The 23,279-nt window shown below is 39.2% G+C and overlaps 1 protein-coding gene across 13 annotated transcripts in view; it reads right to left on the bottom strand.

Moving 5' to 3' along the window:
- auts2a (activator of transcription and developmental regulator AUTS2 a) overlaps positions 1 to 23,279 on the bottom strand; it is a 273,760-nt gene that overhangs the window by 203,600 nt on the left and 46,881 nt on the right. For 9 of the 13 annotated variants that reach the window (XM_088279612.1, XM_088279609.1, XM_088279617.1 and 6 more), the window contains exon 3: positions 12,562 to 12,774. In XM_088279612.1, coding sequence (XP_088135738.1) covers positions 12,562 to 12,774 — 213 coding nt within the window. Of the gene's footprint in view, positions 1 to 12,561; positions 12,775 to 18,031; positions 18,107 to 23,279 lie in introns of those variants that run through there. The other 4 variants (XM_088279613.1, XM_088279616.1, XM_088279619.1 and 1 more) reach the window with 2 other exon arrangements.

The raw sequence follows: 23,279 nt of genomic DNA, 5'->3' as shown, positions 1-23,279 counted from the left end.
GGTCGCTCGCCACATATTGTGCAGAACGGCTATCTTACGTGGTCTGTTTTTTGTCATGAGTCTGATGTAACGGAAAGAAGCCGCTCATTTTTTTTAAAATAAAATATACAGAATCAGGTTCTGTGAGTTATGAGTTTTCTGAATGAGTCACGTGACCCGAGGGACAGCCAGCGAGTGCGAGTGAGAGAAGGCAGCGTACAGAAAGGGAGAGAGATCGTTCTGTGCAACTCGTGACTAAAAACGGTTGTTGCTCTGTTGTTGGCGTCGGCTGCGGTGGGCCGTTGTAATAAAAGCGAGATAAGTAAACTAACATCCTATGTTGTATCTTTGGAAGATGTCACATTATTTTTCAGCCTCGAATAACAATTAAATCAGGAGTCCTGCAATTTTTTTTTCTCTCATCTTTTCGGCCCGCCTGTGATTGGGAACCATTGATGTGTGTTTACTTACCTCCAACCTTGAAAAGGACACCGGGGGTATAAAACAGGTGGATGCACATACAGACGCATACAAATACACAAACCATGACTCAATTTGTAACCCGTTTCAAGACTAACTCAGCGGGCTGTTTCGACAGGATCAGGTCAAAGAGGTGAAAATAGCTTCATAGAGAAACAGGAGGTGAAATTGTTCTATAATTCAATGACTTTCAGATGAATGAGGCAGTACCACCTTTGTGGTGTTTTGTTCACCTTCGTCCTCCTTGAATGTCTTTGCACGCAATAGCCCTTCACTACTGGGGAAATGGCCCAGAACCCCAGCTGTCCCCTCGTTGGCTGGTTGGACCAGATGAAAGCAGGAAATTGAAATAAACACAGACTAATTGCTTACAGACAGGACAAGCGGTGGAAGGAGAGTTAGGGGGGTAAGAAAAAGGATGGCTGGAAGGAATAACAGTAAAACAAAAAAAAAAAAAAATGGAGTCACGGGAAAATAACTCACGGCAAATATGGGAAGTGGGACTAATCAAAACATTGTTTCCATGTTAACGACTGTACCTTTTTTTAATTCGTAACACATACAAGGGCTACCATAGTAACACACGAATAGTGACTCAGTCAAGGGTGGATTGCCCCATCAGAAATCAGTATTTGTATTTCTAATGTGTTGGCAATTTCTGAATCATTACAGTACGATTTTCTTATCATTTAATTACCCGACTTTCGGTTCCTGCATCTGTCGGTCTAGTGCAGGGGTGGGCCAACTTGTTGATTGGCGAGCCACATTGGGTTCTAAAATTTGACAGAGGGGCTGGACCAGGAGCAGATGGATGGAGTGTTTTGGTAGCCTCATCGGAGAAAAAAAAAATACAAAAGCATTACAACAATATATGTCTTTGAGAAACCACAGTATTTAGAAAATAAAACATTGACAAGGTTTATTCATTTAATTTCTTTTCAAATTCGGCGGGCCGGATTAAAACGTTTAACGGGCCGCATGTGGCCCCCGGGCCGTAGTTTGCCCACGCCTGGTCTAGAGGCACACGTTTGTCATTCAAACAGCCTAGTGGGCTTTGCTGGCATATGCCAAATTGTTTAATTGGGCTTTTGGGGACGAGTGATTGTCCTACATGAATTCCACCCAGGCAACAGCAAACGGTACTTAACCAAAAATAACAAGTTTAGCAAATCTAATCTAGTTACTGCCAGAATAGAGGCAGCACCATTCAGAGCCTTCACATACATGTATGCCTCTTTAACATTTTTTTTCTTTTTACTGAAATACAAAATGTAAAATGCAGAAACCCTGTTCCATATTATGTAATGATGTTCAATTAACATGTAATTAAAACCATGACAATAACCACTGCCCAAGTGCTTACTTAAATGAATAAAACAGTTTAGCTTGAAGCATTATTTTGAAAGCAGCTTTCCAAAGCTTTGCAGTCCATGTTTGCCTAGGCAGCTCTTCGGAAATTATCTGGGGGATAATAAAACATAAGTTGCCTGTGGTAAAGCCAATACTTGTCAGCGACAGATCAACAAATACTACTTATCTATTAACACCTGCTTTAGAAATCCAAATTGCTCTTTTCAAAAGTAGCTCTTGAAGCGGCTCTAACTCACTGAGGGAATTGTTGAGCATACCAGCTCGAGGAAAAAAAAAAAACATACAAATGTAATAAATAAATGAGGGATTGAGTGGGTGGAATGGAAAGTGAAAAGAAAGTGATTTCTTTCTGACCTGCTGTACTGCAAAATCCAGCTGGGCTTTTCAGTTATTTTTGGAGGCATAACAGGTCTTAAATCTTCCAATTACTTATTTTACAAAGACAGACATTGATAAACTAGATATGATGGAACAATTTGTCTTCACTTTAATGTCAACCATCAAGAACAATTAACCTCAATTAATGTAAAATGGTAGTAACAATTATTAATGGGAAGAGGAGCAAATTCTAAGACGCTTTAGTAGCCGATCATGCACCATCAAGAGTAAGGCAGTATTTAGTTTATTAGTTTTAAGTCCAACCATATATCATGTCTATACATTTTTGACAGAATAATATTAGATATTGTGTTGCACATAATATATGTGCAGTTGAACCTTGCTTTTAGTATTGTCTTTTTTTTTTGTTTTTTTACTTTTTTTTTTTCAACGAAGATTTGTCTGCCATCAATAGTCTTCAATAAGATTACTTCAAATGCTCATTTATTCACTTGAAAAATCACTTACATTTATTTCACATTGTTTTGTATGGCGCACAGTTATTCTTTATAGATTGAATCTTTTGTCAACATTTGTGTGTTTGAAACCAATTAATTAGATTTACATTATTTGCTATGGCAATATTGCTTTGAATTTCTTTTTTTTTTTTGACTTTCTGGTATTGATTCATGAAGAAAAGTTTAATAGTACAGGAAAGAGTCAACATGTCCAGCAAAATCGGACATATTGTCCATGGCAAAGGATGAGCCAGCATTGGAACTCATAGATAGTACTTACCTCCAAGCTTGATTGCTCATTTCAGCAATACAAAAACCACATCTATTCATTCACGCCTTTTACTCAGAGCACATATGTTGATTTCTGATTCTCTGATTCTAGGAACTCAAAAACAAATGTCTTAAGACTGCATCCCATTGGCCATGCTCCATAGCAACAGCATCACTAAGGCAAGGGGGATGCCACGACCCTTCAAGAGGGGTGAAGAGTGCATTGCAATGATTATAACCTGAGAACTACTAGTGCAGCCTTGACAGAAGAAATGTGTGAGAATAGGGAGATTAAATGATACATCTTATGTGACCTCCATCTCACACTGTTCTTACATAATCCGCTTCGAAACAAGTCACAACAAACTTAATACAGACACAAGTTGAACTCTGTATGATCCCTGACATGCATTTCACATTGAGCTGCCTTCTTACTCCTTACCATTTCTTTTACCCATCTTACGTGCAAGTGTATTGCGCAGCTGGGGGCAAGTAAAAAAAAAAAAAAAAATCCCATATTAATAAATGAGAGCCTCTCTCTTAAAAAAAGGTTTGTCTGTCCCGTGAATAGTGGACATCAACTAACATGAAAAATGGTATTCTACTCATTTTGAACCTTATCTTGCAAAAAAAATAAAATAAAAAGGCAAAGATTTAAAAAAAAAAAAAAGTTAACTTAAAAACACAGATTCATGGAAACCTTCTCTAAATATCCATTAAAATGACTACAATCCTGTTTAAATTCCAAATATCTGCAAACAAATTATGGTTGCAGACCATCAAAACATCCACCAATACGAGAGTGAATCCTTTACAGTATTTCTCAATTATGTTTTGGTGTATTAAATCCAATTAACATTGCGCAAGTATAATATTTTTTTGCACGATTTAGAAGTCCAAACAGGTCTCTTGAGTACAAAAAGTTTTTAAAGACTGTAGTAGGATTAAATCAAAACCTATTTTCTGAAAATGCAAGTGACAAAATGGCCGCCCCATGAGATGGATGGTGGATTTATTGCTCAATTCGTGAGCACAAAATTAATCAGAATGCCATGTTTCGACTAGTGGGCCTTCATAGAACATATTCTTGAGAAGAAAATTTTGGGATGGACATCCCCTTTAAAGTCTGCTCAGGTGACTTTACATTCAAGAGGGTCTTGGCACACATACACACACAAGTATGAGCCCACACATTTAATCGAAAGCTAACAGGGCTGTTTCCCTACATAGTGGCATATTTTCCACAGGAGAAATGACTGGCGTGTGAGGCACTTGTTTGGAGACATCCCTGCTTGGTTGTAATGTGTCACTGGATAATAAGCTGGAGTTATTTTAGCGTCATTATCGCCCACCAGGTCCCCTGCATCAGGGAACATCACAGCAAATTGGCTCTGCGATACCGTAATAAGTCATCAGACAGAATCTTCGAGTGTCTATCAGTATGTGACTGCCGCTGTGCCGTCATTAAAGCAAGTACAGAGATAACTCGTGTTGGCTTGTAGGCGATAGCCTAAAATCATTCACCCTTCATGGGTTTGTGGCTTTGTTCGGAGCATGTTTTTTTTTTTTTTCCCCCATGTGTGATTACTGTTACTTTTGAATGGGCATTTTTTTATGTTAACTCTCCTGTTATTTATTACAGCTAACGATCATGGGCTCAAGTCACGCTTGCTTTGTCCCGAAACGGAAATGGGGAAAAGCCCAACTTAGCACAGTGAAGCCAATTAGAAAGAGGACAGTTTTTCAGACATGCCACGGGTCTGACTCTGCGCATCAAACGTTAGAAAGGAGGGAGAAGAGGGTTCTCCATGAATTCAAGTATTCTCCTTACCTAGCAGCAGAGGGTGCCACCACCTCACAAAAACATCCCAGCAAGCCACACAACTGAAGGGCCTGTTTGCTAATCAGGAGTGGCAAACATTGGAGCATATGGAGCATACAGTCCCAGTGTAATGTACTTTATTATTCTAATAATTATTTTTTTACAGGTGTGCATCACATTCAAGTGGTGAAAAAAATGAATATTTCAAATTCTGACAGTTACTCAGTATGTGTAATGTCAGGGCATTGTCCAAAGACACAAATTTCTAGCGATATGGCTTGAGGTGACCTTTCAGACCATGCACTTCAGCTTTTATGCGTATTATTAGCAAGACATGACAAAGAGTGTTGATAAAGCCAAACGCATACATTTGTCAAAGCACCGTTCAAGTAGATATCTAGGGATGCATAACTGCTCTCAAGAGGATTTATTGTTTCTTATCTTTCCCCGGACCCATTGTGGCACGCAACTCCCAGTTGGGTAACTCACAGATGGCTATTCCTCTCACTTTGCCTTGAGGCTACGGGGGAAAACAGGCGGAGAAGGCCACCTCCTCAGCCTGCGGTGGTCAAGAGCTGAAGGCATGAGGGAGAAGAGAAAAGGCGGGAATCGAGCTTCCCCGTGGGTTCCTCTGAGAAACCATCTCCATCTGCTCATCTGGGCCAAAGCTGTTGTTCTGAACAGCAGAAACAGATTTTCATTTTCATTTCCTTTTTTTTTTTTTAATATATATTATTTGGGCAGCATGGTTAGATGAGTGGCTGCCTGCCATTTTCTGGCAACCAGTCCAGGGGCATACCACGCCTCTTGCTTTTAAGTCAATCGTGATCGACTCCAGCCTGACTGCGACCCTAATGAAGACAATCAGTCGGGATAATGGATGGATAGATGTAGATTGTTTTCCTGTTAGCTGCAAGGCTTAAGAATCATGATTAACTTTTAGGTTAGAGGGTTCCATCCATCCGAATAAATCACACTTCACTCGATTAAAGAGCAGGTGAGACGGGAGATACTGGGTTTAAGGTACGGGAACAATAACTATTATCTCCTTCCCACTTGAGATCTGTCTGGATTGAAGTAGAAGAGCAACAATGAGTTCACCGAGTCAGTGGTGAATGTGTAATGAGCAGTGAAAACAGGATAATCGTATCTTGCCGCAGGGTGGATGCATTGTGAGTGCACGGAATGCAACGAAACGGAAAGAATGTGTTCTGATGCTATCTAGCAGATGTCAAGCTCTCATATCTGGCTCGGTTCAATGTATTGTAACAGCTTGTTCATCCCCACCATGAAACTGGAATGCCAGACGTTATAGATAACAGACCTTTTTATTACACTGTCTTTGCTAGGGTGTCATCGCCATCAGTCAAGGGGAGGAAAATCCAGGGCACTAAGTCAGTATGTCAGCAACAGACAACATTCCTCTGCCGGCTCATTTTAACAAACCACGGTTGTTTGGAGCTAATACACCGGTATAATAAACTGTTTGTTGTTCTTTGGGAAAGGGTGTAATGCCAAAGTGCTTGATAGCCAGGAGCTATAAGTTTCTGGGCCATATAATTTCCAAGTATGGTAGTTGTAGTGCATTTTGAAGATAGGCTTAAGCACAAGCCTTTATTGAAAAAAAAAGAAAAAAAAAACATTATGCAAAATTGGCTTTAAACATAATCGCACACAACACACCCATGCACAAACATGCCATATTATCAGAACAATATGTGAGTTCATTTAATTTCTGACTCCAGGATTTTCTTTTTTTTCCCTTGAAAAAAAGGGTCTTTATAGCCCCTGTAAAGTCAATATCAAAATGTCCAATAAATGTGACACACCACAGAGAAGAGTGTTGTTAACAAGCCTGCTAAATTAGAATGAATAGGGGGGAAAAAAAACAAAAATCAACAACTTTATAAAATGAGCCTTCAACATCATGAAAGATCAAAAGCTTCTCTTCTGCTCTCATTCCAATGTTGGCTTCTGACACACCATTTATCAAACATAGCCGCACATGTTATTCAGTCAGTGCTTCACTCGACACGACTGCTCACTGCTAGTTATAAACCCGCAATGCTTTGCTTCGCAACAGATTAAGAAAGCCGAAATACCACGAAATATACAACAAATGGGGAATTAAATAACACCAAGCTATAGATTGAGGCATCTAGGGAAGAGGCATTTTCTGGAGTGTTGCCATAGCTACCTGCTAATGGCACTGTGTGGTAGAAATGGGAAATCATAATGAGGTGATTTGCAAATGGTGTAAAAGAGTTTCACACTATATCTCCAAAATTATGGCAGTAATCTTCAAACATAAACATGTACTTGGAAATAAATCGGTCACTCTTTACAATACCGAACACTGATTTTTGTTAAAGTAATTATAGTAGGACTAAAAAGTGTGACATTTTAGAATTCTGACCAGACAGATCGAAATATGCAAGCGGGAAATACAGATATTTCAGGCTCATGAAATGAAATAATTCAGCTTACATGATATTGTAATAGCTTTTGTCGTTTCAGCAGCTGTTGAAAAATGCATTCAGCTAAAAGAGCAAAAAAAAAACAAAAAACTCATTCTTGAGGTTTAATTAAGGAGAAAGATTGACATTGGGAAAGAAGGTCAGGCCCTGGTCGATCCCACTGGACTTCTCTTTTTTTGAAAACCTGCAAGTTGATCTGGGCTGACTCACCATTTATTGAGATTGCCGGTCTTTCAGGAGACATTTGAAGGGAATTGCACATTTGTATTGGGGCCATGCTGGGTAAATACCAGACTCATGTTCTATTTGATAGAAGGGATAATGTAACTCTCAGGGTGAGCCCAAATGGTTATACCTTTCTGCATCTATGGCGAGTCCATAAATACTGAATCTGAGCCCGTGCCTCCTTTCTTGTTTCTTGTTTAGTGAATTTTGATGAATTCGATCCGGAGACAGGCAGACCGATCACTAAGTGGAAGAAGCTTGTCTACTTCAATGGAAATTCAACGCTCTAAAAGCAAACGCGAGGACTCTCCAAGTTGTAAACAAACATTCTACAGTCCTCTCAGTGAGATGAAAAAAAGAACAGAAAAATGAATGAAAATCCAGAAGGATTTGCGCTCTTGAACATTCACAAGTAGCCGTATGTGTAAACACAAGCAGATTCAAGATGAAAGTGGGCCTTGAAATAGACTGCCGTTGATGGTGACCGGACAGCCAAGAGAAAAAGCTTCCTCAAACACCTCTGGACTGCTGCCCAGGATTTGACTGACAGCTCAAAAGGGGCCTGGGCTTTTAAGTGGCCGACACTTTGCGAAAAGTGCAGACACTTAATTTTTCACAAATTGACTCTGAGGGTTGTCAGGAATGAGAGCGAACAGCAGGTCGGACATTGACTGCTTCAAGTAGATCCCGTTCAACTGACTTTGATTTCGGTGTGTGTTCCTTCGCCTAAGAGCATTGAAATGGCTCAGTTTAACCGCCGTGCCGGCGCAAAGTGCCACCCCGCATCCTCCTGAGTTGAGCTCCCTCGCAGAAAAGTGACACTTCAAAAGAAAATGTTTCTCCAAGGAGTTGAAGAGCATGAAAAAAAGAGAAGAAAGTAGCATTAAACACTTTTTGAAGACGTGCTGGCTTAGACTAAAGTATCAGCATTTCAACCGCCGGATAGGGAACATACTAACATATGTAACATGGAAGACAGGTCGCGTTGATGCATTTAGTTATTAATTTTGGGCTTATAAAAAGGCTGTCAGACAGCATAGCGGAGAAAGCATGTCCTAGGGGCAATCTAGAGTGCCCAATCAACCTGCCATGCATGTTTTTGGAATGTGGGAGGAACCCGGAGTACCCTTAGAAAACCCACGCAGGCACGGGGAGAACATGCAAACTCCATACAGGAAAGCCGGAACACGGAATCGAACCCTCACCTCTGCACTGTGAGGTCATCGTGCTAACCAGATAGATTAAATAGATTAGACAGACTCGATATAAATAAAAGAGGAGTTGTTGAGACAACAGTTTATACTAATTGTTCATTGTTTATCACATGGTACCATACAATGCTGGGGAATAAAGTTAATCTGCACAATTCCACACACAGCATCAGGCACACAGGTTAACATAAATTATCAACGATTGTTGTTGGCGATGTGTCTCAGCCACCACAAAGCCATGCGGAACATTACAATTGGATTTGATTTTACCCAGTCTGCTAGGAACGTTCACTGTGACGGCAGCAATTATCCACAGAACTGACGCCCCAAAGGAATGGATTTAGCATTTTATCTGACAATCACGACATTGCCTTACTTGAAATCTTACTGGCATAGCCGATACAGCCATAGAGGGTGAACATTTTCTTTAGAGATCAGGAATCATCATATTAACCTTCTTTTTCTCTCTTTTTTTTCCCCACTTTGGGTACTATTTGGGCTTTGACAATGCTTCCCATAGGAAATCATGTCAATAAAGCTTAAGATATTTCCACACAGAGACACATTTATCAATAACCAACTCATTGAGACAAAACTGCCATGAGCGTCTTTACCTTAAACTTATCTACTTTTATCATTGCAGTAATTTTCTATCGTTGCAGTACTTTTACTATTACAGTACTTCTACCGTTGCAGTATATTTTATCATTGCAGTACTTTTTACCATTACAGTACTTTTATCATTGCAGTACTTTCTATCATTGCAGTACTTTTCTATAATTTCAGTACTCTTACCATTACAGTACTTTTATCATTGCAATATTTTAATCATCGCAGTATTTTCAATCATTCAGTAGTTTTTATCATAACAGCGTTTCCCCCTCTGTATATTGGACAGGCATTAGGAGTGTTTCCTTACACTTAGATACGTTTATACTGTGTATATTTGCATGCTTTTTATGAATGTCTGCTGCTGATGTTATACATTAACGGCTACATTACGCCGCCGACTCTGTGTGATCTATATCTTTGCTGCTGTAACACCTCAAATTTCCTCATTGTGGGACTAATAAAGGACATCTTTATCTTTATCTTTCCATCTGGACTTCAGATAGAGTTGACCCAAGCCAAGGGTATGTGACTACTGACGAATGACAACACAGCCTCCAGCTGGTCTTAAGTATGTCTTTTCTATGAGGCAATGTGATGTGAGCATCTGCCCAGTAATTTGAGTCAAAACGCTCAGGGCCAGAGACGATACGCCTCCAGTTTGACTTAAAAACTCTTAAAGCCCATGGCAAGGCACCACTATGCCGCTTGTAGAGTTTTTATAGTTTCCCGCTGGGACAAAAACAAAGATCAAAGACAAATGAATAACATGTGAAGGGGTCGTAGTCTTTAACTTGGGAGGCTTGATTACATAACCAGATGGGTACAAGCAGTTTCCTATGGTTGATCTGGAAGGCACATTTTTTTAGCAAGCAGTCTTAAAACTGTGACCGAATATTGTTATATGTCAAAGCAAGAAGCATTTGTTTTCAGTTGACACAAAATGGGCATGGGAGTTGGAATACACGATGCCAACATGTTGCAATAATAAGCCAGACAGGTGTAATTGGTAAACTCACAACTTTAGCTGGCAAACATTCAATAATAACCGTTTCAACCTTTTTGATAAAAGAAAACCAGACGGTGAAATAACGGACATGCGTGATAATTCATAAAATTCACCTCGTGAGGTGACAAGATGGATGAGTTCTTAGCATGTCTGACTCACAGTTCTGAAATTAAGGGCTCAGATCTGAACTCTGTGCTTCCTGTTTGGAGTTTTCGTGCGGTATAAAATACGGATGGCTGTATGTCAGTGAGTGTGTGTCTGTTTGGTGGTTGAGTGAGCTAAGGTCGAAGCGCTGAAGAAAAAGCTACACTGTTTACGTGTCAAGGTGTCAGAGTTCTGAGGATGTGCTGGATTCTCCCTGATGGAATGTTAACAAGAAGTCAGTGACTTGGTTGGGTTTTATGGCAGTACTGGCGGATTTTGTCTTGAGGGCAACTGTACGATGGACAAGCAGCGGCTGATATGTTGAGTCGAGAGACAATGATAAGATACTGACAGTTTGACCCTTGAACGGATTCACAGAATTTCCATTACTTCCTACAGGCCCCAAAAAAAAAATGGTGCAGAAATCTCAACAGAGGCAAAGGTTTCCTCGTACGGACTGTGTTGTATAATTTGAAAAGTGTCCAGTCGGGAAACAAAACTGAAGAACATAATGGTGGACGGATAGAAGATGGAGACAGGCAGAAGGTTAGACTAAGACATGTGTGGGTGGTGGTTGCTTTTCTCCTAACTCTGCCAGTGCCAGAGAGCAGATGGTCCTCACAACATGCCCCTCTGTACACTCGAGCCACTGTACAAAGCACCAAACACACCACAGGCCCACACTTTTGGTGAGCAAAACACACCACATCAGACTCATAACATAAAAACAATGTCTACACCATTTTTTCTTTTCTTAAAGCATGAGAAGAATGTGCCCAACTGTCAGCACTTCTTTCTCTTCCACATTAGAGTCAAAGCTAAGCAAATGTTGATAAGAGGTTCACTCTCTTCGGTCCTTAATGGAGAAGTTACACTTGAGACAACCCTCTGACATTTAAAATGTAACCTTGTGGGAGGACAATGTCTTCACGTTTATGTATAGCGGCGCCAAAGAAAATGGTTCGACAAGATAACGGAAGCTTGTTCTACTTCGGAAAGGCCAAAAAGGGTGGTGTCGAGTGCAGCTGAGATTTTTCATTATGCATGTCGTAAAGTCTGACGCTTAAATGTTTTAGTCTGCAATATAGTTGAAAGTGCTAGCTGCAGTTAATTTGCATACAATATACACAGCAATGGAGAGCTGACAGGGCCACAAATGAGGAGTTGCTGTCCTACATTTAAAAACTAAATTCCAATATTTGTTCCATGGAATTATATTAATTTCTCTTCATTTCATAAAGATTTTCCCATGATGTTGGATTCCCTCCCCCCTCCCATTCATATTTCAGCCTCTGCGTGATCCCTTCCATTTTTCCAGCCTCCGATTGGTTAGTCGGAACAAGCCAATCTCTGGTGAGTGATTTTTTGGGGGTTATTTTTTTGTTTCTGTTCCTAATGTTTTTGCCATGTTATGCAAAAAATATTGATTCTGGACGGCCTCAAATATTTTTTCTGCCGAGTTTAAACACTTCACATCTGAATAAGGGCTCGCATGATGCTCAAGTGAAAACATTTTTCTTTTAACCATTTTTATTGATATTATGCATGATGCTGCAACATGCTGATGCTGTCATAGCGTTTGCATGTGTGAACACAAAGTACGTCGACAAGTAGGTGAGGAAGCAAAGAGGGAGAGAGCGAGAGAGAGAGAGAGCAACAGAGAGTGAGGAAGATGAATTGGGTAAGCATGTGGTGAGTGTGTTAGTGAACATGTGGCTCAATACATCTGCAAGTGTTTGAGTGCAAAGAAGAGAGCCTGTGAATCTGTTTTCGGTTGATCAGGCTTGTTTTCTCTCAGCTAGCTGCCAAAACAACAACTACGTAAAACAGTCAATCTAAGGTAGCTGTGGAAGTGAAAGTGCCAATACACAACAAACAGCTAGTACTGAGAAAACTGCATTTGATGAAAAAAAAAAATCCTTAATGACCCCAAATCAATTCATCGAATTTAAGTCTACCATCTCAACAACCGCGCATTTAAAACAAAACATTTTGAGGAGCATCTGGCAGGTATTCCAGAAAGCAAGTTCAATGCACTCTTACAGCCTCATTTAATTTAATAAGGGAGAGTAACGCACCAGCCAACAGATGCTTCCGTATAAACATTAAAGGTGACATTAAGACTCACCATTGTGCGTTTCTTGCTCAGGCGTTTCTTCTTCCTGCTACGCGTGTGTGCCAGTCGGGGATTGTTCTCCTGGTCCGATGGCTGATGATGGTGGTAGTTGTTCTTAAAGGGCTGCAAACTTAGGCCATTGGGGACTCTGGCTGACTTTTTCTTACTTAAGGGCACAGCCAGGTTGACTCTGGCCTCTTGGGGCTTTAATGTCAAGTTTTTCTGCTGGAGGAAAAAAAAGGGCACGGTTATATTGTGGAGAGATATAATTCATTTGTCATCACAGCCCATAGCACATTATTAGAACATGTATCATTCAGTGGTCGGTGGTCAAGGTCTGCAAGGCCTAACATAACATAACTAAGTAGGACTTAGGTGTGAAATGCACGACCTGCCACCGGTTAGTCAGTGCTTTAGTCCGACTTGAGTTCTCATCAGGCCCGCCCAGTTGGTTCGAGTCAGGTAAACATCGAGAAAAAGAATTCTGGTATCACATCACACACCTGACATGCAGTCAATGAATAAAAAATGAAAAATAAAACATGGTTGAATATCTTTCACTACCACAGTCCTCATTAATGAGTCTCATACAAGCGGTCCAATGTCGCCAGCGTAACCCAAATTTCCACAAAAATCGTAAACAACACTTTATGGCCACCTAAATCTCCAAATAAATATCCGATATTCTTCGGATGATATCTAGCTTTATTTCTATTATAATGGCGATCCTCTTGGCTGAACCGACATTGCTAGAAGATTCTGCTTTCTTTTTCTCACTCACACTATGGGGCTGGAGAGTAAATGGCGGACAGGATTCGGACGTCGTAATGTCCAAACTGCGTAGGCTGACTAACGTGTAAGGTGGAAATGATGTTCTCGATACCGATTGACTATCGCCGACGAGGGACGGACTGGGTCAACGTGGGTCGGCCTGAGATACTGACGGGAAATTAGTGACGCACTGACGACACCCGCTTCCGATTATTAGCATTTGAGACATTTACTTTGTACACATATTCATTCAAAATATAAACTTGAAAGGGATTTATAATCCAATATGACATTTCAGGCTGATTAATTATGATTTTTTTAGTGTACATAAGGGATGGAAGAAGTTCTGAAATACGTTGTCTAAGTGTACGAAAAAGAATATTGATATTCTTTCAGGATGAGCTTTTTGTGTGGCTATAACTCAAATTGGTGCAGCTGATAAACACCTCTTTTTTTTGTTTATATTTACAAACAAAACTCCATCCTAAGTCAACAAATCCAAGTCATAACTGACGAAACAAATACTGTACAAGATTCACTCAAGGTTGAGGTATCATCGAAGCAACGGAGTTTAAAACAATACATTATGAGGCGCATCTGCTCCTCAAATGAGAAGACACCTAAAAGCAATCTTGTTGCTTTTAGTGTTAAAATTTTATGAATGCACATCAGAAACACTCCATAAACTGTTTGCCGGAGCTTCACTCACATTGAAAATGGGGGCATGCTCCAGTTAATGTTATTTGCCTTTTTCACTCACACCCGCCCAGGAAAGGCAATGCAACATGACGTGGATTGTGCACACATTAAGTGACTACGACATGATTGGGCTGACAGGATTCCTTGAGCCAGCGTTTTGCATGCCTCTAAGTCGCCAAACCATAATGATTGCTGGAAATAAATTATGCAGAATGTGTTTTGCTGGCTCATTGAACAATAGCAAGATAAATTCCTTATTTCAGCGCTTCGTGGAAATGCTGGAAGGAAAATAATTGCTCAATATGGCTCCTTCTCCAACCTTCATTATTGAGATTGTCTGCCAGTATCCAAAGCAATTTTCTCGCATTCTGAATTGCATGTTAGCAGGTAAATATACAACGCAATGGGACACAGAAGGCGGTCAAATGATTTTGCACTTTTAGCAAATGATGTGCAATCACCATGACTCATTTTTTTTCTGTCTATATACAGTAATGAATTATGAAGAGGGAAATTGCACAAGTTAAAAGCTCTTCATCTGGAGTCACGAGAATTTGGAGAACATTTTCAATTTTGCAAGGTCAATTAAGGTTGGAACACAGATTATGGGTACTTGGATGATGAGTTTTTTTTTTTATGATTTGGCCTTCATACAGAACCACAATGGATTTAAAAAAAAACAAAATCAATATTTCGAGCTTGTTCTGATGACATGAGAGCCGGAGTCACAGCACACCCAGTCGCTTGGTCAACAAAATAATCACTCTACAAACAACAAATGTGAGGTGATTAACTCAAAACACGTCATTAAAAGGAATTTAATGAACAAAGTTCCTAATAATGTAAAAAGCTGAGGGATGTCACAACAGTCCCGTGATACTACATCATTTAGCACAATTTTGCACAAACACCCAAACATGCACCGACACACTTAATATCAGCGCTGATTTAATCATCTAAAATGTTCGACACAACAAACAGTGTAAACAATTACTGGTGAACTAATGGGGGGCTAATAAAGAGAATAAATAGCGATAAGTGAAAGTACTCCTAGCGGGGTACTCCTGGACAACGGCGCATATTAAACTTGAGCTACCTTGTTAAGTGGAGCTGAGAATTGTCTCTCCTTCTTAAGGGAGCCCTTGACCTGATTATCACATTTTCAGCACACGTGAAATAGCATTGAATCAGCCGGGTGTCTGCTGGAACTAATTTGGCATGGCTCTTTGCAGTCATGCAGCCAATTGTAGGTGTGATTGGAGAAGCTGAACGGCTTCACGTGTCGTTTCATTGTGAGCATGCCATCTCAAATACTCAATTGACCAAGTTGTTTACAGAAAAAAACAAAATCCAGGGTTGTTGCATCAATAACAAGGCTGGAATACTCATACAGAGTAGTACAGAGTCCATTGTAGTAAGAATAATTTAAATTTGTCGAACTAATACCAACCAGGAGTGATGGGAAAATGAAGCTTCATGAAGCACTTGTGATGTTTTTTTTTTTTTACTTCCATGGATGTTGCTCTCGGTTTCAAGATAAATCCTAGTGCAAAGGAAATCAATCCCATTTCCACTGCATCTTTTAACCAATAGTGCCACCTAGAGGAGGCAAAAATTAACAAGTGCTTTATGAAGCTTCATTTATCCATCACTACTAACCAAGTCTTGATATTAACATTCGTCATCTTAAAAAAATAAATAAATAAATAAGGCAGCGGCTATAGAGTGCAGAAAAGTATTTTCAGGTAAATACTATACTTAAAAAATGTTATGAGGGGTTGAGCCTGCCTAAGAAATCGAACCATGTAATTTTGAATAAACCAAATCGAGCCATGTGACTGCTGTTGCAAATTACAATACAAAGAAGTTGTTTTTATTCTGTGATTTATAAGTATTCATTGGCACACGTCTCGAGGGTAGGCCTCTTTTTACACAGTCTCTGCAAATAAAAATGACATACGATTTGACAGAGCGCGTATAATGCTGTCCGGGAAACATAGCGTTTCTGTGCCTTTCTCATTATACAGGATATGGTAAGCATCGGTGATTGATGCACCTATATAGGTGACTGTGTGTTATTTAGAAGGTAAAACGGGCTGTTTTAGAGCGTTATGGAAAAAAAATACCTCTATTGTGCAGCAGAATAAGTCAAGCTGGAATTTGATGATTTATTTGGATATCAAGAACTCACTTCAACCAAAACAAAGTATTTTTTGAATTTTTGGTTATTTTACAAACACAATGGCTTGGGTGAGTCTCTCTCACATAAATTAATCCATCCATTAATCAATCTCTCCATCCAGCAATCCACCATCCTGTTTATCCTCATGAGTTGGAGCCTGTCACAGCTGACTTTGGGCAAGACGATTCTTAGTTAATAATATAGTAGTGTGGCTAGAAACAGTTGACTTAAAATGTAGTGAATATTCCTGACAATGAGCCAAAGAGCCTAATTTCTATTTGAGTGTGACAGGCACAGTAAAGCGCAGATTGTCTTGCTGAAACAGCAAATACAGAAGTTGAAATAAGTGTCATTCAATTAAATACCTACCGTAATTTCCGAACTATAACGCGCACCCGTATATAGCCACAGCAGCTCTTTATAATAAAATAAAAAAATTTTTGACTATAAGCCGCAGTTTTCTATGTTGAAAAATAAATAGTTGTTTACTGCATTTACAGAACAACTTTGTAATGCAAATGCACACAAAAGGTACATAAAAAATTCCTTAAAACAGTGCCTTTTAACACGGCAACAACTTTGCTAATTAAAACAGAACAGACCCAGGAGGAAAAAAAAAATGAGATTATTAACTATAGAGCGCCCCTACTGGTGAAAGAAATATCTACAGATAAAAGCCACACCGTTGTATTAGCCGCATCAAAATCTAGGAAAAAAGTAGCGGCTTATCCGGAAAATACTGTAGAAACGTTAACACGTTTTATAGATAAGTAAAATATGTCAATTTAAACAGTTTTCATCATTTGTGTTAGCAACTCGTCTGTTTGGAACGCTCACCAAAATGTTTGTTCTGTCTAGTTGATACTATAAAAAATGAATACGCTTCTTGCTAGGACTGAGCGAAGCAATTCCTTCAGGTCTGAGTAAGCGGAGGACAGCAACCCAGAGAACACTGACAAAAGACCTCAATGAATACAGCAGACTATAACGACACATGCATATACTGCACGGCACAATAAGGGTAATGGAAGCATGGAAGAATAGAGCACTTGAGTATATGTGGGTTAACATCCATTTGTATTATTTAAACATTACATAAACTTCCTGAAAAGAACATCTGTATCCTGAATACCGCTGTCATTTGAAAACAGCATCTCACAGATTGCATTCAATGTGCCTGCTGCATTAGGCACAGTTTAATCGTCACGAGAAACAGTGTTATTTCTCAACATTGTAAACTACAACTATCATCACATGCAAAATGAAAGGAATTAAGATTAAATACATTCTTCTCTGACCAAATCCTGGGGAAAAAAAGGAAACTAATAAAATGAAACTTATGCACTGCAAGCAACTGGCATTATGTCATCCACTTTTATGCTTTGTAGTTACCCTTATTGGCCTTAAGTAATATAATTGTAGACAGATGCAAAGGCAAAATTTGTTTTTTCAGGCATATTGTTATTATCATTATAACGTCATTAATCAGTTTTTGGACCGAGGAAGAGAGAGAAGAAAAGCGAAGAGTCCACATGTTTGTATTCAAAGTGTTTGTAAAACATAACTAATTTTTAATGTGTTTTGCATGTCGTGCATTGGAGAAGCAAACTGGCCCTTCCAAATTAGAAAGCAGATTTGGACAGGGCACAAAAAAAATAACACAAGCCCAAAAAAATAATGCTGTGTCACAGGCGGCCACATATCAACATGAAGCCAACTGAGAGTTTGTTTGCCTTGGGCATGTCGATATTTACATTTCAAATTGTCCATATGTATCTATTTCAAAATGACATTTTTATCAAACAAAAGAAACCATAATACTCCAATCACCTCAAACTGTTCAAACTGCAGCCGTACAGTTACAGTAGAGTTACTGTAAAGTCGATTTCAAATTGAATCACCTTCCTCGTCTTCAAACTCCCACCCACCCCCCGTCCAAAAAAAAAACAAAAAAAAAACAACGCTACCTTGAGGAGAGCTTCAAACCGGCTGCCATGGAGCAAGAAAGAAAAGCGATGGTGACAGTTGGCTTTGAAAGAAACAGACCCAGCTGATTCTAAGTGACATGATCAACTCAGCTGGCGCTAGTTCACCTGATTACACCCTTTAAGAGAGAAAACGAGTGTGAAGTCATTTCAAGAAATGCCAAATTGAATCAGTGTCAAGTAATTAAACAGAATGCATTAAATAAAAAAATGACATATATATGACAATTGTTTTTTTTTTTCCAAAGTGAGATCCTGGCAAGCGACAAACCTTGAAATTTGTTGCTGTGCCGTGCAGTAAATTACGCACAATGCTGGTCCGTTTAATCTCAAGTGGTTTGGTGTCTTTCATTGTCAAATTTGCTTTATTTCTTGTCATATTTTGATCATTCTTGTTGGCATAAATAATGTCAATTTCATAAATCATAAAATGCAAGTGAATTCACGCTAAGATTGATTTGTGATTGGCAGTTTTCCGAGAGGACGTGGCATGTTCATTCATCAAACAAACAAATTTCAAGACACCACACATTTAAAAAAGAAAAAAAAATACACTTGTAACTAAGGTCACCGTGGTGGTCTACACCAGCGTGAAATTCATTCGCTTTGCGAGAACAAAACTGGTCCATGTGTGTGACCACTCAAACAACTGTTGACCTGAGTGTGAACGATGCAACACCAGGTATTTTTTTCGAAAAACGCGATGCCGACGGCAAAAAGCATTCAACCATCTTTAAATGATATATAATATATATAATATAATATACACAAGCATTTTCGTTGTTAAGCGCGTTGCTATGGGTTAAAATATGAATATGGGTGAGTTACGTTGCTAAAACAACAAAGGTATGCCCAAAATAATTTTAGCAGCTAGTTTTACTGAAAACATGGTTGGCCAACTTGACTTCATACTAGGTCTTTATGGTGAAAAGCAAAATATAGTGCATTCAAAACACACTTGAATCACTTTAGAAATGTATCGTCTGCAGGCGAACCTGCGTCCCACCTATGTGTACATCCACTGGTTATAGTTATCATAATTCTCCAGAAAATCTCAGTAGGTCACACAATGTCAAAAAGAGGAGAAAAATGCATGTGCATCATGTCAGTCTGAAAAAGAGTTCTGTAAAGCGCCACCTTGACTTAGGACCTAATACCAAAAAAAAAAAAAAAAAAAAAAAATCAAACTGAAATCTTGAGAGTTGCCTGAGTCACACTTTAAAGTGTTTGACTCATCTGAGCATATGTGGGAAAAGGCCGATGTGTGGGATGGATTTAGATTGGATTAAGATAATTGTGATGAAAGCCATTAATAAGGCTTATGGGAACAAAGGTAATTGAAATGAGTGTTAAATTGAAAAGAGCATACAATGTCACGAAATGTCACACTTCAAAGCAAGTCTTTGAAATCAGGCCCAAGTAAAATCACTCATCGGGGAATCTCTCTACAGCTGTTTTATTGCGTTTGAAACATTTGAGGATTTGTGATACGTGAAGCTGGTTCACCATTTTTGTATTCGTTTCCATTTATTTGATGATATGCACGGCTCAGCAGTTACGTTATAAGTAACAAGTTCACCATTCACTTCAGCTGCTTTAGAGCAAAAAGATGTGCCTCACCCAAACTGCTACACAGTGGAACATACTGTATACATATATAAGGTAGATTCAAGATTATTTAGGGTTGCTTTACTTATTATGCTCATACTGCAAGTTGAATTAGTTAAATATGAAAACCACAGTGGTCGACGCAATTTTTGAAATATCAAAATGTGTTGTTTTCAAATCGCACTGTGATTGGGGCTATGTCAATTTGCCCTACGTCAGGTGTGATGAGCTGAATAAGTGGGAAGTAGGATCCAAAATTGGTGGATGTCAAACACTCCATGTTGCTCCCAACTAATGACTTCCAAATGAGACTTCAAATTAGCCCAGATTCAAGTGAATCAGCCTTCTAAGAATGGGGCTTGATTTACACAGTTTATGCCCATCTCAAGAGGGCTTTTAAAGGGGAAGTCAACCCCAAAATGTTCCTTACAGGACTATGTTCTATGTCGACCCACTATTCGAAACATGGCGTTCTGGTTAATATTGTGTTTGTGGAATATGAGTTAAGCAGTAAAATCCACCCGTTTTAGATCTTCAGGCGGCGGCCATTTTGTTACTTCAATTGACTGAATAAGACATCCAAGTTGATCGGCTTCAGAAAACAGGCAAGACGTGTTCAGATGTTACCGTAGCCCTGAGCAACAGTGATGTCATTTTCAGTCGACAATAAATTACAAAATGGCCGCCCCCTGAGATGGCTAAAAACAGGTGGATTTTGATGCTAATAAATGTTAAAAAAAAAAAACAATGTTAATCAGACTGCCATGTTTAGACCAGCGAAACTGCATAGAACATTTTATTGCAAATATTTTTGGGGGGTTGACTTCCCCTTTAAGAATAAATGTGTTAGCAAAATGTATCTGTCGTATTCTCAGCAATTTACCGGAAGCCATGCATCAAATTCAATTTGCACAGAAGAAAATGAACTCGGTGACGGTCAAGTGAAGTTTTACTGCCCTGAGTGTATTTCAATTCATACCTGGAGGCAGTGCGGTACATGTAGCAATTTTTGTAATGGCCTCCTTTTTTTGCTGACGGCAGAACAAGTGTTAAGGTCAATGCGACGAGACTAAAAGAGGCGCCCATCCATGTGCGTCTCTCAAGATGTCCGATTAGCCCAATTGGCTTAACTACTCCAACTAAAACAATTGAGCTCTCTTGCTTGTACCACCAAGTAGGAAATGATTAACACACTCCAAATGGTGCCAGGTGTTTGTTACATTGGAACATTTACTTTTATCCAAGCAGGAAGGCTTTAAAAAAACACAACCGCTCCCTTTGAAAGTTTATATCCTCTAATCGGACTTAGATTTAACCCCAATGATTTGACAAACCCTGCTACCGTTCCTTAGCTCGTCAAGTCAATGATGTAATGTTCCTTTTGGGATGTGAGGCTGCAGAAAGAATGGTGCATGTTGCTTAGCAACTGGACACGTAGAAGAAGAATATCATTAAATTGAGCTGATGCTCTCTGAGTGCTCCTTTTTGTATCCGAGAACTTGTTGCTCGGTGAATAAATTGTTGCTTGGATAATCTTTATAAAGGTCCCAAACGCGCAGCTTCGACTCGAGACAGCAGTGCAATTGATAACAGGATGTAAAAAAAGAAAAAAGGCACTCGACACAATAACAATTGTTGTTGCACACTCGAGCCATTTTCGGTCTCAAAATATGACCTGGTAAGAATATAAACCAGATCGAAATATCAAGTGTGCTAGAAAAAGGTGCGACAAAATATATCTTTAATCCACAAGTTTTCCCCTTCAATGCCGGTCAGAGATTCTGTTTGCTTTCTTCGGTGCACCAATAGAGCCAAGCCACATTGTGATGTTTTGCCATGACAACACACGTGTCTGTTATGAAGACGTGGACAAAATCAGGCTGCAAAGGATCCCGGAAGAATGTGGAAGAAGTGCATGAGGGCGTTGCGGCATAAGCAGGGAAATTATTTTATTTTATTATATTTCTGGAATTTTGCTAATACACATTAAAGGTCAATTATTAATCGTTTAGAGCAAACATCAGATAAAGTGAGACAAGGATTCCCCTAAGTAACAACTCCCTAAAAAATTAAAGCAAAGTGTGCTGAAATAAGTGGCACATAAAACATAAGTGTGAGATTCAATTGCTCTTAATAAGGAATACAAGTTTTACTGCGTAATGCAGTGCAGCATTTTTTTTTTAGGTTATTTGGAGTGATTCCACTTTCCCAAGCTGTATTTAAATTTCCCTCCGGATACAGTGCATAGAATTCTCCCCATGAGTAAAATTAATTGCATAAACATAGCTTAGCTCTACTCAGTTAGCATTAAGTAAAATAAATGGTGTATTCTGTGTGGATGTGTGTGCATGCAGAACTCAATTTCCTACCTCAATAAAGAGTGTGTGCAGAGGCCGCTGCCACAGGCGAGCCAATACTGGCACTATTTATAGGCCACACACATTAAGGCTAACAGTGCAACAAGAGAGCCCAGACTTGGCCCTCCACTGGTAATTAGAAACCAAGTGAAAGCTGGCCACCTTCACAATAGGCAAGAGGCAGCAAAAAGGGCACTCTTGGGATGTGCCAGAATTCACTGCAAGACCCTCTCAACTCGTTCTACATTTCAGATCTCGTCTGCTTTTGTTTGAGGATTAATGAAGTGGAACTCTGGGACTGGAGGATTTGGAACACTTGATGACTATTGAAACAACTTATGTAAGAACTAAACCATCTCATGCTGCTACAGAATTGTTACAGCAATTGGGAGCCGTTTGCGACTGAGGAACATTCGCTTACAAATAAAAAAATATAATCATCTTCTGTCGGCACATCTTAAAAATAACTTGAACAGGAACAAACAACATATGAATGCAGTTTTAAGTGGGTTGTACAGGAATCATTTGTATTATAAATAGAATTGGACTTGTGACTGCACCTTCAAATGCATGTCAAGTAGTTTGGAGCGAACCTGTGCTCGTCGCTACTTTGAACAATTTGGCAAATCCAGAAACAGAATCTCAAATTGTATCGAGCAAACATGAGATAAAACGAGGCAAGGAGCCCCATAAGCAACAACTCCCAAACATAAACTTAAGCAAAGTGTGCTGAAACAAGTGACATATGAACATAAGTGTGAGGATCCTTTGCTTTCTTTATAATGTATACAAGTTTTACTGTGTAAAATTATTATTATTATTGAGGTCATTTGGCATTATTCTACTTTCCCAAACTGTATTTTAATTTCCCTCAGGGAACAGTACATAGAATTCTCCCCAAGAGCAAAATTAATTACATAAACATAGCTTAGCTCTACTCACTTAGCATTAAGTGTAATAAATGGTGTAGTAATATTGGCGTAGTATAATAGTTAAAAATTGTCATTAATCGCAATTAGCTACAGAATTGTATTGTGATTAATTACCGTACTTTCCTGACTATAAACCGCTACTTTTTTCCTATGTTGTAAATCATGTGTCTAATACAATGGTACGGCTTGTCTGTGG

The sequence above is a fragment of the Idiotropiscis lumnitzeri genome, chromosome 17 (genome assembly GCF_059441095.1).
Source record: "Idiotropiscis lumnitzeri isolate Australia: NSW breed Sydney's pygmy pipehorse chromosome 17, RoL_Ilum_1.0, whole genome shotgun sequence".
Lineage (NCBI taxonomy): Eukaryota > Metazoa > Chordata > Actinopteri > Syngnathiformes > Syngnathidae > Idiotropiscis > Idiotropiscis lumnitzeri.
The sequence above is the reverse complement of the archived record's forward strand: the minus strand, read 5'-3'. Positions and strand labels throughout refer to the sequence as shown.